The sequence below is a fragment of the Artibeus jamaicensis genome, unplaced genomic scaffold (assembly GCF_021234435.1).
Source record: "Artibeus jamaicensis isolate MK-2021 breed Jamaican fruit bat unplaced genomic scaffold, CSHL_Jam_final contig_311, whole genome shotgun sequence".
In the NCBI taxonomy this organism is placed as follows: domain Eukaryota; kingdom Metazoa; phylum Chordata; class Mammalia; order Chiroptera; family Phyllostomidae; genus Artibeus; species Artibeus jamaicensis.
Genome location: NW_026521717.1, coordinates 1,554,170 through 1,569,763, shown reverse-complemented (window position 1 = coordinate 1,569,763; position 15,594 = coordinate 1,554,170). Strand labels below are relative to the sequence as shown.

The 15,594-nt window shown below is 36.9% G+C and overlaps 1 protein-coding gene across 9 annotated transcripts in view; it reads left to right on the top strand.

Moving 5' to 3' along the window:
* The window catches only part of ST7 (suppression of tumorigenicity 7), a 307,476-nt gene that overhangs the window by 179,378 nt on the left and 112,504 nt on the right, over positions 1 to 15,594 (top strand). For 6 of the 9 annotated variants that reach the window (XM_053662963.1, XM_053662965.1, XM_053662967.1 and 3 more), the window contains 6 exons: positions 4,647 to 4,701; positions 5,334 to 5,449; positions 6,382 to 6,457; positions 8,489 to 8,557; positions 10,454 to 10,608; positions 12,793 to 12,890. In XM_053662963.1, the coding sequence (XP_053518938.1) occupies positions 4,647 to 4,701; positions 5,334 to 5,449; positions 6,382 to 6,457; positions 8,489 to 8,557; positions 10,454 to 10,608; positions 12,793 to 12,890 (569 nt within the window). The remainder of the gene's footprint in view (positions 1 to 4,646; positions 4,702 to 5,333; positions 5,450 to 6,381; positions 6,458 to 8,488; positions 8,558 to 10,453; positions 10,609 to 12,792; positions 12,891 to 15,594) is intronic. The other 3 variants (XM_053662969.1, XM_053662966.1, XM_053662968.1) reach the window with 1 other exon arrangement.

Sequence of the window (15,594 nt, the reverse complement as noted above, 5' to 3'; positions counted from 1 at the left end):
TTTGTAGCACCCCCTGCTGGCTACATGTGTCTCTTCCTAAATAAAGATAGCATATTCAGATATTGCTCAATAATACTTTAGATATACACACCATTTCTCCTTAGAGTTATTTTTATTTAGAAATAATTATATTTTCATTTAATGTATAAAGTTGTGTTGAAATTTTAATTGAAAGCAATTTGCTTTGTAATTTGTCGGTTGATATTTGAACAGTGCTTATCCTTAAAGGCAATGTAATGGTGTATCTGCTGGAGACAAAGTATTTGTCGTAGCCTTTTTAATAATATTTCAGATGAAATTCAGTGAGGGAGAGGCATCTCCCCAAGTATACCTATTTTACTATAAATAATGCCACCATGAGCATCTTTGTACATAAACCTGTATGCATGTTTATTGTATGCTAACTACAAACCCTGCAATATTTATAAAGTTTTAAGAGTAACACTTTGGATCTTGAAAGACATCTGAGGAGGGGTTGGGAGTGGTAAGGACCAAGGAGTTATAAAACTACAAGGACGTTGTCATTGTTTGGCTCACTGATGTGATTCAAGCCATGATTTGGAGTGAATTAGTGACACCACTTAGGGGCTCTTCATTTATGAAAAAAGTAATTATTTAAAAAGAGCATAATATTTTAGTTAGTGACAGCCACTGAATTTCAGTTGATTAAGAATAAAATTCATCTTGGCTGGTATAGCTCAGTGGATTGAGCATGAGCTGTGAACCAAAGGGTCGCTGGTTCAATTCCCAGTCAGGGTACATGCCTGAGTTGTGGGCTGGGTCCCTAGTGGGAGCCACATGAGAGGCAGCCACATGTTGATGTTTCTCTCCCTCTCTTCCTCCCTCCTTTCCCCTCTCTCTAAAAAAGTAAATAAATAAAATCTTATAAAAAACAATAAAATTCATAACTTCTGGCCAAGATGAAGGCGTAGGTAGATATGCTCTGCTTCCTTGCACAACCAAAAGAAGGACAACAGCAAATTTAAAAAACAAAAAACAACCATAACTGCCAGAAAGTTGAACTGTATGGAAGTCCAACAACCAAGGAGTTAGAGAAGAAACATTCATCCAGCCTGGTAGAAAGGGCAGAGATGGGCAGCTGGGGTGGAGAGGACATGCAGCAAGATGGTGGACCAGGTGGGTCAGGTGGCAGCTGCTGGACAGTGTGGTCCACAGTGGTATGTGGATAAGCTGGGAGGAACAACTGGGGAACAGGACAGCCCGTGACCCTGAGTTGCAGTGTGGGAAACTGAAGCCTCAAAATCTCTGGCTATAAAAATCTTTATGGGTTGCAGTGGTCAGAGAAACTCCCAGCCTCACAGGAGAGTTCGTTGGAGAGACCCACAGTGTACTAGAACATACACAAAACCACCCATCCAGGAATTAGCACCAGAAGGGCCTAATTTGCTAGTGGGTAGTGGGAAAAGTGACTGAAAGCTGGCCGACAGCTGAGCAAGCAACATTGTTCCCTCTCTGATACCTCCTCCATATACAGCACCACAACATAGCAAAGTAGGTTGCCCTACCCTGGCAAATACCTAAAGTTTCCCCCCTTACAGAGTAACAGGTGCTCAGACAAAGAAATATGGTCAAAATGAAAGAACAGATCAAAATTCCAGAAAAAAAGCTAAGCTACAAGGAGGTAGCCAACCTATCAGACGCAGAGTTCAAAACACTAGTAATCAAAATGGTCACAGAAATTATTGAGTACGGACACAAAGTAGAGGAAGAAAAGAAGGCTATGCAAAGTGAAATAAGGAAAAGTATACAGTGAATCTACAGTGAAGGGAAGGAACCTGGGACTCAAATCAATGGTTTGGAACAGAAGGAAGAAATAAACAGTCAACCAGAACAGAATGCAGAAAGGAGACTTCAACAAAATGAGCCCTGGCTGGTGTAGCTCAGTGGATTGAGTGTGAGCCTGTGAACCAGAGGATTGTGGTTTGATTCCCAGTCAGGGCACATGCCTGGGTTGTGGGTCAGGTCCCTAGTTGGGGGTGTGTGGGAGGCAACCACACATTGATGTTTCTCTCCCTCTCTTTCTCCTTCCCTTTCCCTCTCTCTAAAAATAAATAAAATCTTTAAAAAAAAAAGAATTCAACAAAATGAGGAGAGGCTTAGGAACCTCCAGGACATCTTTAAATGTTCCAACATCTGAGTCATAGGCATGCCAGAAGGAGAAGAGGAAGAACAGAAAATTGAAAACTTAGTTGAAAAAATAATCAAGGAGAATTTTCCTAGTATGGCAAAGGAAATAGATTTCCAAGAAGTCCAGGAAGCTCAGAGAGACCCAAAGAAGTTGGACCCAAGGAGGAACACACCAAGGCACATCATAATTATATTAGCCAAGATTAACAATAAGGAGAGAATTTTAAAAGCAAGAGAAAAGGAGACAGTTACCTACAAAGGAGTTTTATAAGACTGTCAGCTGACTTCTCAAAAGAAACCTTGCAGGCAAGAAGGGACTTGCAAGGAGTATTCAAAGTCATGAACGGCAATGACCTACATCCAAGATTCCTCTATCCAGCAAAGCTATCATTCAGAATGGAAGGGTAGAGAAAGTGGTTCCCAGAGAAGGTCATGTTAAAGGAGTTCATCGTCACCAAGCCCTTTTATATTAAGTGTTAAAGGGACTTATCTAAGAAAAATAATATCCAAACTATAAACAGTAAAATGACAATAAAGTCACAACTATCAACAAATGAACCTAAAAAACAAAAACAAAAACTAAGCAAACAACTAGAACAGGAACAGATTCACAGAAATAGAGATCACATGGAGGGTTATCAGTGGGGAGCGGAAGAGACAAGGGCAGGGTAGGGGAAAAGTTACAGGGATTAAGAAGCATAAACGGTAGGTATAAAATGGGGTTAAGAATAGTATAGGAAAGAATAGTATAGGAAATGGAGAAGCCATTTTTTTATACAAAGAACTTGCATGTACGATCCATGGACATAAACTAAGGGGAAGAAAGCTGAAGGGAGGTGGGGTGCAGGGTGGAAGGGGAGGAAGAGGAGAAATAAAGTGGGACAACTGTAATAGCACAAGCAATGAAATACACTTAAAAAAGGAATAAAATTTAAAGATGCTGAACCAAACAAAGATCATTTCCTAAATGACAAGCTAAGTGAAAATTTAGGGCTGTAGTTTATAAAGATTGAGCAAATTTTAAGTGAGGTTTTTACCTAATTTAAAGATAAATTTATGTCTTTTAAATAAAAATGTGTCTTCCTGTTATGTGTACACCCTGTATTTTAACAACAATTTACTGTGATTATGCTGTATTTCAATATTACTTTTTGGTCTTTATTTTCACACTATATTGTAATAATAGTTTACTTGTTTGTGTCTCCCACTGGTTGCTCAGTGCTCATTGGATGGATGGTTGGATGGATGGATGGATGGATGGATGAAAGAATGGATATTGAGCCCTGTCTGGTGTAGCTCAGTAGATTGAGTGCGGACCTGCAAACCACATGATCATGGTTCAATTCCCAGTCAGGGCATGTGCCTGGGTTGCAGGCCAGTTCCTAGCAGGGGACTCACAAGAGGCAACCATACATTGATATCTTGCTCCTTCTCTTTTTTCCTTCCCCTCTAAATATAAATAAATAAAATCTTAAAAAAAGAATGGATATTGAATATAATACACTGAGGGTAGAAACTTAATGTCTCATCCATGGTCTTTAATGCTCCTTTGATTTTTACAATAATTACTCATTTTTATGTGTATATGTCTTAAGAGGTGTTTTTTGGCTAACTACACACACACAGATGTTTTAAGTACTGTTACCTAATTGTATTTTCTAAAAAAATATTGTTCATCCAGAGAAATGTAGTATTCTGAGTCAGTAGAAAATTTTAATCATGGGCTGTTTTAATATAATTGCAGCTTTTTGGTCATACATATACTATTACATAGTCCTAAAGGTAATGACTGATTTTTCTAAGTTAAGGTTCTGTGGTTCTAAATTTTTGTGATCCTTGTATAGCAAAGATATATAATCTGTTAGTACATGCTAACATTATGATATTAGTATGATTATTAATAATGTATCTGTATAAGTGAGCAATGTTGACTGCTTTAAAACCATTTAATTTCATAGCATTTCCCCAAACAATAATGTTAACTGTATTAATTTTCCTATCACTCCTTTATGGTATTCTAAAAAGCACTTAGGTGGATTATCACAAAATCTAACATAGACCCTAATTAAAAATCTAAGGCTCTTTTAATATATACTGTAGAGTTTTAAGTTTAGCTTGTGATATGTAAAGTTGTTGTAAGGTAAATTTTACAGTAATTGAAAGTAGTTTTACTTCTACTTAAAATTTTAGAAGTAAACTTATAGAGTCTGTATACACTTTTTAAAATGACTTTAGAGGTAATGACCTAGCTGATTTTGGCACATACCTTGATTTAGTAAATGAGGAAACTTGGGCCCAGAGAGATTAGGTGAAACTTTCCGAACTCCTTGTGTCTGAGCTACATTTCCTGATTTTTTCCACGTTGCTTTTCATGTAGAGGATAGAGAATAAAATTATCTTATCAAGTGGCCAGGAAGGGTGTTTTGCTGAATTAATTAGCTTGTAGCTGTAGTGTCTCTGAGCTATGTGTAACATTTTCATATTTCTCTTTGTTACAGAATGCAAAGTATGGCGAAATCCACTAAATTTATTTCGGGGTGCTGAATATAATCGGTAAGCATTTTGACAGCTTGGGAAACAAATGAGTAGTTCAGAGAGCAAAGACAACAGAAAATGTTTTTGCTGGTTCATTTAGGGGTCATTGTAAGAGTTTATTTAGTGCTTCCATTTTTCGATATATCCTCAAATGTTTTGACTTTTCTGTTCTATAAATGTCTTAACATTGAAATTGGGATAATGTAAAAATATGTAGTTTTTGGAAATTTTCTGTTATTGTTATTCTTTTCATTATATATTATACAGTCAAAATATTTTGAAGCTTACCTGGAACATGGTTATAAAGCTGCCACAGAAGTGATGTTGAAATTTAATTTTGCAGAGTAATTAGGCAACTGAGAATTATAATAGCTTTTGGGCAATGTCTGTTGATAATACTATATAGGGAAGGTTTTCATTAGCTAATGCTAGTGAAACTTTGACACAAATATGGGAAAAATGTTTACTTCTTTCCCACTGATGTATTTCCTAAAGGAAGAATAAGATGATTAAAAAATATTTTTATTCATTTGCAAATCTGTTTTAGTCCTTGATTAATGCTTTATAGTTTAACTTCATGCAGCTTAAGATTGTATAGGTCTCGCTTTCCTCTCTCACAGGTGTCTGACCATTTTATTCCCCCTTCACAGGTATACTTGGGTGACAGGACGAGAACCTCTGACTTACTATGACATGAATCTCTCTGCCCAGGACCACCAGACATTCTTTACTTGTGACTCGGACCATCTGCGTCCTGCAGATGCGAGTATGGAAAATCCTTTAGTTAGTTTCTGGGTGGGAGGGCTTTTTGATCTGTTTTAAACAGTAAGGCTATTACTTTTAGAATATCTGCTTTATAAAAAACTCCAACAAGTAGAAATTAAATTGGACACTGACTAGTGGAACCCAGAATTCTGATACCTAAATAAAGGCTTTATCACAATGAAGTAGTGATGTAGAAATTAGTCCCCTCATTATAATTTAAAATATTATTTTTAAAAAGTACCAAGCTTTGCCCTGACAAGTGTTGCTCAGTGGTTTGGGTGTTGTCTTGGAAAACCAAAAGGTTGCCAGTCTAATACCCAGTCAGGGTACATGATTGGGTTGCCAGTCAGGTCCCCAGTTGGGGGCACATGAGAGGCAACCACACATTGATTTTTCTCTTCTTCTCTTTCTCCCTCCCTTCCCTTCTCTCTAAAAATAAATAAATAAAATCTTTAATAAAATAAAATAAAATGTTCTAATATCCAGAGCCTGTAGCAAGTGTTTGGGGGAGTGACTAATAAAATTATATTGTGTCTAAGTAGAAAGAAGAGATTAATAGCAATGTCATCTCAAAATGTGTTAAAATAATATATATTATTTAACAACAAATAACACCAATGAACAAAAGAAATATTAAATTTCTGTTAGAGTGCCTTTGCTTGACTAAGAAATCTTAAGATTATCTCTAAGATGATAGACTGTGAATTAGTCTATAAGATTTAGATCTGTTGTTTTGTGAGTACAAGAAAGATTGGATGTCAGCAATTGAAGGACAGTTGGGTAGCAAGTTTAAAATGTATTTGCGTGACTTTGCAGGTTCTGGCTGACCTTTTTGTTAAATGAAATATTCCCTTGTAATCTGAACCTAAAGCTACTAGTTGAGCTGTTGTCCTGTATTGGTTGACTTGCTTTTTTCCTCTTTTTCTAAAATAGTAATGCAAAAAGCCTGGAGAGAGAGAAACCCTCAAGCTAGGATTTCTGCAGCTCATGAAGCCTTAGAGATAAATGAGTAAGTGGGGGAAGATCTTGCTTTTAAAAAAGAAATCTTATTCTTTGCTGAATATATTCAGTTGCCATTGATGGGATACTGATATTAAACTATGCATTTGAACTGGAGGATTATTTAAGGGGACATTTATTTATAAAAACTTTTTGTGAAGGTCATTTTAGTCATTTTAGAGAGCAATTCAGTGGTTTGCTCTGACCCTAAAATGCAGTTCTTTACATATGTAAAACATTTTGATGGAAATTTTTATGGATATAGAATGCTCATCTTTGCCTTCACATTTTCAAGACAGAACTTCTTCTAATAGGAGAAACATAGTAAAATCCTAAGGTAAAAATATTTATACTTTAAAAATATTTCAAGATCAAGGCAAAGATAAGAGGAAATGCTGCGCTTAGTGTTGTTAAACATTCTATGGGTTACCAAGGAAGATTGGGAAATCTGGCCATTTCAGAAAATGAGAAAGATTCTTAAAGTTGGAGTCATAAAAGCTCAGGGTTGGCAGAGACCTTAAAGGTCATTTAGCTCAGCCACCCATCTTGTACTTGAATCACCTCAACACTCTCCCTGCCAAGTGGTCATTCTTAAACTATTTTATGATTTTTTTTCTGAAGAAGGTTACAGAATCTTCTTCAGTGGTCTCAGAAAAAATATTCATTTGAGAGTTGAAAATCCTGCCATTATAACCTATTAATCTATTTGGTTTCTGATTCTGTCGTGCAACATATTTCTTTTCTAATTACTTGTCATCTGCAAAATTGATGTGCCTGTCTTCTATGTGTCATCCATGTTTCTGATAAAAATATCAGGGTCAGAGATAGATCCCTGTGACATGACATATAGAAACCACCCTCAAGTTTTATGTCCTTTGGTGTTGTTCAATTAATTACTAAGCCACCAGTTACACTATGATTCAGCCCACATTTCTCCATTTTGATCTTAAGTTTTAGCTATAATTCTTTAATGGGTAGTAAATCTATTAGAGTAAACTAAGCTAGCACAAACTGATTTGTTTAGTCTTAGTGTTAAGCTAGCTCTGGTGTTCACTTTCTTTTTAAAATGCTTAGAGACTATCCCTTTAATAATCCTTTAGAATATCTTTCCAAATCACTGTTCTGTAGTTTGGGAAGTCTGCCTCTTCCCCTTTTTGAACATTTGTATTACATTTGTCATCTCATCTTCTAGTATCTCTCCATTCTTTGGGAGTCCTTAACTGCCCACAGAGTGCAGTTTCTTGACCTGCTTGTTTTTTGGCTTCCTGGGAGTTGCCCATCCCAGTATAGTAGTTCATTTAGGATAGACCAGTTATTTGCTATCTTACGTCTTTTTACCCATTTTAGAGTTAATTTCTTCTCCCTTTTTCAGTCTGACAATCATTCTCCTTGATGGAGAAGCCAGGAACAAAGTAGGAATTAGAAAGTTTTACTTTCTCTTTATTTGCTACTACTAACTATAAACTTTCCTTGTTTTAATGTTGTTGTTATATTATTGTCTTTTTTGTTGATTTTTGTGATAATTTTGAGGACATGGGGGTGGTGATAGAGCCTTATACATAATTTAAAAACAGGGAATAAATTGTTATCTTTAGTGTTTTGTTTTGTTTTGTCTTTGTTTTGTAAGCTTAAGCTAATTTGGCATTTTAGCTCTCCTGACATTATTCTTATAAGCCCATTTTACTCTTTTATAGTCCTTCATTACATGCCCTCTTTCCATCTTTTTTTACATGTCCTTTAAAATCTGACCTGGTGAGAGATCTCTGTGGAGCCATATTGGTTACTTAATTGTCACCCTTCTTTTCTTCCCCAGAGGATCATAGTGGTTGCAGTTACAGTTGGATATCTGAAAGCTACCCAACCTTCTTAAACCATATTTCCTTCCGAGTCTCATGTCATTGAATCATGCCTTCTTTTCTTTGAATTTTTTGAAGTTCACCTTACCCTCTTTGATTATCCCAAACTCCAAAATGACAAGTAACTCTCTCTGAAAGTTCCTATCAATTTTCATTTCACCAACTATTTTTTTCTTCTTGGTCAGAATTAGGTCCAGAGTTGAAGTTCCCCTAATTGCTTCCTCTACCATCTGGGAGATAAAATTGTTACCAAAGTAAGTCAAGAACCTGTCGGGTTCCCTACTTCTAACCAAATGAGACTTCTAGCAGATATCTGGATGGTCAACAACCCCATCACCACACTTTCTTGCTTCTGTATGTGTATTGTGTTGTGACAAGGATGCGTCATCTCTATCTTTCATCGAGCTGAGTAGTCTGTTCTGTACTCCCCAACCATTAGCACTTCTATTACTCTTTCCTTTCTCCTTTACTCACATGCTTCTACCCCAGACTCATGAATTTCCACATAGATTTATATTTTCTTGTCCAGTAGTGCTACTCTGCCTCTCCTCCCCTCCTAAGATACTATTTGAAATATAAATGACCAAGCAAACAAACTAGCCCCAACCTGTCTTGAGTTTCCAGCCCACCAACCATAATCTTATAGCTAATTTCTCAGATGCTGATCTACCACTCAGTATTATAATCTCAATTTTCACTTCATTACCCTTGACCTATATTTATATGTCAGTATCTGAAGCCTTAAGTATTGCTTCCTGATGCCTGTCCCAGGTATTTTCTCTAGTGAATTACTGGGCAGTTTCAGCATCATTATTGTTCTTTTCAAGTCATATCTACTGCCCTCCATAGTAATTGGTTTACAGCTTTTTTTCTGGACATTTTTCTCCCTACATTTTTCTCCCTGCTTCATCACATTCAGTTTAAGCTCCATTGATCAGTCCTGCCTGAAACTGAATGGACTGGCTAAAGAACTTACAAGACCCCTCCTCAAAGTGAAGAGTAACTAGTAACCTCAAACCTCACATTAGCCATGGTTCAACTTCCTTCTCCTAGCTGGCTGCTGCAGTTTATGAATAGTAAAAGTAACACTGGTTTTACTTTCAGTTTATTTTCTCTCTTGTGGTCTGATGGAGGTTCCATTAAGAAGGGAAATGACCACAAGAGAGACAGTGGAGAAGAAGGACACGAAAGGGATCTGTGCAGACGAGGACATGTGTTGTCTGCTCTGGCCTCAGCCTTTCTCTGTTACATTCCCTTTCTTTGGAAGTTGGGTTGTTCTTACATGACTTGGAAGGTTTCAGTTTCCAAGTGGTTCCCTTGTTCATTAGTTAACTGCTTATCCTTTCTGGCTTCCTACCTTATGGGGTCATTGAAAGGATTAAATGACACAATGTATGTTAAGGGCCTGGGATAGTGCTTAATACATACTAAGCAACAAGTGGTAGCTATTATTGTTAAAGGCATTAATGAGATTGAACTCTTATTTGCTACTGAGGCTGAATCAGATTTTAAGTTGTTTAGAAACAACACTGCTTGCAGGTTCTACAGTTCTGTGACATAGAAAATCAGTGCTAACTGTAATGAGATGTTGAAGCGCTGTTTTCTTCAGTGAGTAACTAACTTGATTGCTGGACCAGTTTGAGAATAGAGACTCTATGTTTAGTAAACTGAAGTAAGCTTATATGTTACCTCTAATTTTGAGTGTTGGAAGGAGATGTTTAAATAGCTATTATCATCACCATCGATAGTCGTCATTTATTGGCTTGTACCACATGCTAGCTACTGTACTTGAGCATTTACATGCATCACCTTACTTAACCTGTACAACGACACTATGAATAAATAGATTCCATGTTGTTCTCCATAAGGGAGGCAGAGTAATAACAACTTTCCCAAAGTGACACACTAATAAGGGGGCAGAATCCACATGAGAGCCCCATCTTCCTCACACTTTGCATCCCACCTCTCAAGCTAAAATACAGACATTTCTTTTGTACCATTACTTTGTGTCAACAACTACAAGCAGGTGCATGAGCCAGTTGGCCACTCTGCATGTTTCGATGTTAACTGCTTGCCCTCTGCATGCACTCCTACAGCCATTACATGTCCTTGAATTTGTAATTGACGGTGACTATTATCTGAATGGACAGGTGTGCAACTGCTTATATTCTCTTGGCTGAAGAGGAAGCAACAACCATTGCTGAAGCAGAAAAGCTGTTTAAACAGGCCCTGAAGGCTGGAGATGGCTGTTACCGTCGTTCTCAGCAGCTACAGCATCATGGATCTCAGTATGAAGCCCAACATAGTAAGGTTTCCTCCAGGTTGAGGTGTTGGGGATCAGAAGTGTAACATGATTAATCAGAGCAAAATTTTAAGCCAGTTCAAAATATGATTCTCCTAGATGGGAATAAAACCTGTTTTTGCCTTTGTTTGTTTTTATTTTTTCCTTCTCATGAGAACACAATACATAATTAGTTTATAGCTTCGTTACTGTTCAAATTAATATTCAGATTCTCTTTTCTTCCCATAGATTTCTAATTCCAAAAATAAATGATAATAACCATTGGTGGTAACCTTATTCTCCCCAAAATTCTTTCATATTTCTGTTTATCAGTTGCTTCTCGGCCCCATAATTTCAAGTACTACCTGGGAAACAAGACTTAAATTAGAGTTGATGTTATCTAAGGTTTTATTTTATGGGCCTTCTACAGCATGAGTTGAAATAGGGCTATTAGGAAGATAACAGTTATTTGTGATTGTCAGCTCTTATTTAGAAAGTATTGGTGTTGAATTCCAGAGAGAAAGAGCCATGAGTTCCTAATTTATCTCTTTTACATTAAAAATGATGACTTCTTTTATTTAAGATAACTTTAAAACAACATCTTTAACTTCAGTAGAGTAAACTGAGAGTCAGTGATATTTTTGGGTAATGGTATAAAAACAAGACAACAAAATCATTTTCTGGAATTCCTCTAGCCCCCTGACTTGTCAGTTTGTTAGTGTTCAACAGAAATTTAGCAATCCTTATGAAAGGGAGTATTTTTATCATCCAACCTAACTTTGGGTTGTTTCCTTAAGGTAGAATTTCTCTCACCTCATTTCTCCCTCCTGCCACTTGGAGAGTAAGAGGAGATCTCCTTCATATTTAAGATTATAAAAGTAAATTTTAGTATTAAACTTGGATTTGGTGCAGAACCTGAATGTGTTACTCCCTATGACTAAGGTGCAGCAAAATCTTTTCATGTCCTATGTATACATGAATAGGTCCATACAACATATTAATGAACAAATTTTATTTTTACTTTGCAGTAAACATATGTTAATCAAGTCTAATCACCATCTGTATCTTGCTTTAAAAATATGTATAACGATATATTCCGACATACTAGTAGAAGTCTATTTTGTGAACTAAATGAAGATTAATATATAAAATTGTATAGCCTACGGTATAACTTAAGAAATTTTCTTTTCTTCTGTAAATTAAATCTTTTCAACCTCATGCCTAAAGATATCCAAAAAAATATAATCATATTTTTAAAATAATTTGTAGGTATTTGGCAGATTTTCAACATGCATCTTGTTCTTGTTGTTTAAAACTTGAAATGTTAGAACTTTAGTCTTAACATCTTTTAATAGCTACATATTATACATATACTTAATCTATAACAGGTGTGTCATACTTTTCTCAAACATGGTAATTTTATTGAGGATTAAGCACATGCATGTTCTCATCGGTCTGGAAACATACCCAAAAGACATAATTAAATAGTAGATTAAGGTAAGAAATTGTTAATGTACTTTTTAAGAGCCATTTTGGTGACTATTATTATACCTATTTAGCTTGTCAGTGCTTTTTCTAACACTAGGGTAGTTTTCCATTTTGTTGCATACTCTATTGTGATATCTGGAATGTGTTACATTGCCATCTAAAATCAACTGCTTTTGGGGCCTGGAGATGATTATGATGTCACAAGTGTTTGGTAAAGAATAATATAAAACAGAAGGTCAAGATGAGGCTTCTCTAGGCATAATGTCAAGAAGGAAAAAAAAAATAGTTCATTAGGATGCAACCTGAGATTCACCTCTTGCATCTTCACCAAAAGCATGCACACTTGAAGAATGTTGAATTCTTGCTTGTAAACCACATACAATTTGGGTATGTTCATTTTCCTGGTACTTTGTGGCAGATGATTTTATTTACCAAATATTCAACATACTAACTGAAAAGCATGGATTAGAGAATCAGTCACATCATTTGAGCTTTGGAAGTCTAAGTACTTTGACTTTACTCTGCATTCATGCTATTAGCAAAGTTGTCAGTGCTCCCGGAAGTAGAGTAGAACAGAGGAGCAGTCTGTTTTTTCTGGGGTTTTACATTAAGGGCATGGCAAATGGGTCTCTATATTTTTTCTTGCTGATCAGCTGAAAGCTGTTGGTTTTCTTTCTTTCTTTTTTTTTTAATTTTGATGTTCTGTATCTTCCTTTTCAGGACGAGACACCAATGTCTTGGTCTACATCAAAAGAAGGCTAGCAATGTGTGCCAGGAGACTCGGGAGGACCAGGGAAGCAGTGAAAATGATGAGAGATGTGAGTTTGAATTTATGTTTGGGAACAGTAGCAATGAACCTGACTTAGAGAAGGAGGACCAGGGATGCTGTGATGGTACCATGAATATTGGATCTGCACTATTTGGGGTATAGCTCTAGCTCCCAAAGTACTAGATGAATGATCTTGGGCAAGTTACTGAACTTATTTTTGCCCTGTTTCCTCATCTGTAAAATAAGGATAACAATTATAATAATTACTACTTGGAATTGTTGCAAAGCTTAAGTGAGATAATACATGCAAAATTTTAATAGAGTGACTGGCATATTAAAGAAATATTAATAGATATTCCTACTCAACTTTTGAGTCTGTAGCTAGAAGCTAAGAATAAGATCAGCCATTTTAGCTGACTTTTTTGTGTACTTGTTAGTAAGATTTGAATAAACTCTGGGTCAATTTGCTACCTCAAATGGAATAATATTGCCCTGGCCAATGTGGCTCAGTTGATTGGAGCATCATCCCATATACCAAAAGTTTGGAGGTTTAATTCGCCATCAGGGCACCTACCTAGGTTGTGGGTTCAGTTCCCTTGTCAGGGTGTATAAGGGAGTCAACCAATTGATGTTTTTCTTTCTCGCTCCCCCTTTCTCTATCTTTAAAAATAAATATTTTAAAATTATTTTAAAAATAAATAATGTGAGCTGATTTTATTGTAGTCATATCAGGCATTTTCCTATGTTCTTGAATCAGGATACTTTATTAGTAGTAGACAGTATAAGAGGAAAAGAGTTTTAAAATGCAAGAGAACAAGGGAGGTAAAAATTAAAACAGTGGTTTTAAGGGAAACCAGTTGAGGAACTTTTACTTCCACACTTTTTTTAAATAAGAAATTCTTTTTCTGAAGGTACTGAAACCAGTATGAATTGTATTTATAACCTATTTTCTTTTTAAAAACCATCTCAGAAAACCTTGGTCAGCAATTCATTCTTCTGCTGTCTTCCTGGATTAGGAAACTAGGTATACCTGTTCATTGTAAAAATGGAAGAACCAAGGGACAAGATAAAAGTGGCATCTTGTCCAATTCTCAGCTTTTGGATTTGAGAACAGGACTGTGTAGACTTAGTCTTCTCAATTTGTCTCTGGAAGGTCAGTGATTCATGAGAATTCCCAGTCACTCTGGGCATGGCCTGCACTGTAGACCCACTTCTGGTTATTTCTGCAAGTGTAGCATCGTGTAAAGGCTGGAGTGAAACACAGGCTTCCATTTTGGCTGCTCCATATACAACAACAGTATTGTCTTCAGACCCGAGGATAGGAACAAAAAGAAGAAGATTCTGAAGTAATTTTATTTGACCGAAGGTGATAGATGCACTGCAAAGGGGATCTCTCAGGATTAAATTCTTCTGGTTGATAGAAGAATTTAATGTTTGTTATGAAATATGAGCTAATTTTAAGAAAAGGAAATTTCTGCAGAAACATGGCCTTGTCCTCAAGCTTTTTAACTTGCAGAAGTTTCATCCCTTGACATAGCAAAGAAACTCTTCCAGTTTCTTTGGCTCCAAAAGAGCTGAGAATTTTATGAAGTTCAGGGTATTTCTCTATCCTAGTTTGGCAGAGCTGCATTCAGCCTTTAACTGGTGTTTTGTATTTATTGTCTGTGGGGGCAACTTCTTTTGCGAGGTCCCCCTGGTGCCACGGACACGCGTGAATGAATAAATATGGCCAAGACATTCTGGATCTGTTTGGGGATGGAGGAGTGGGCTGTGGCCAGTTTCTCAGGGGAGACAGAGTCCAGCAGCGGCCAGTTTCTCCAAGGAGAAAAAGGCCCCGAGCCTCTTTCTCCATAGCCTTTTATTGGGTTGTAATACACAGGAATACAAGGCGACAAGGATCAAACAGTAGATAACATTACAAAGAAATCTGAGGGCTTACTATGAGTCAGTGTCTGTCAGGAAGACAGTTACAGAAACTTTGGGAGACATACTCATTTCCTCTTGGACCCTTATCATATGAATGAAAGCACTCTTAGCAGAGCAGATTTCACAGGTTAATCAGCAAGTCTTTGTGATGCCAGATTTTTCCCCAGGACACTCTCTAGCAAGGCAAGGAGCTGCACCTCTCCCCAACAGGTATTCAGGCTTAAGGGGATTAGAGCCAGGAAGCACTTCTCCTAGAGTACATGGGGACTCAGGCTATGACAAAGCTGGGGGACGAGAGCCCATTGCTCTTTGTTGCAGCCCCCCAAGTCCTTCCATGAAGGCTTCCCAGGTGATGGAGTCTGGCTTAGGTTGCCCCCCGCTGTGAGGGGTCTTACCCATCATTGACTTCTGACCAAGCTCTGGGGGCAGGGAGAGGAACTGAGGCAGTGTTTGCTACCAGAGACAGGCTTTATCTCCTGTGGCTGGCATTCCAAAGGTCATCTCTCACCCTTAGGCACAAGGGGTAGAGATACAATTCCTGAAACTAGGCAGAGCGGTCTACTACAATTGTCTTTTCTTAACCTTAGTTAGTCTGGTACAGGCATGCATGGAGGAGCAAGATTTTGGTGATTTTCTGTATTATATGCTTAGGCAACTTCATGAGAAAAACAAACATGGGTAATTTGTATTCCATTGGTTTTTCTATCAGTTTCATTCTGATTATATCATTTTTAGTATATACATATAAAATGTCACATGATCAAAGCCAATATATCTTTATTATGGTTTGATTTTTATTCAGTATTATTTTATACTTACAATTCCAT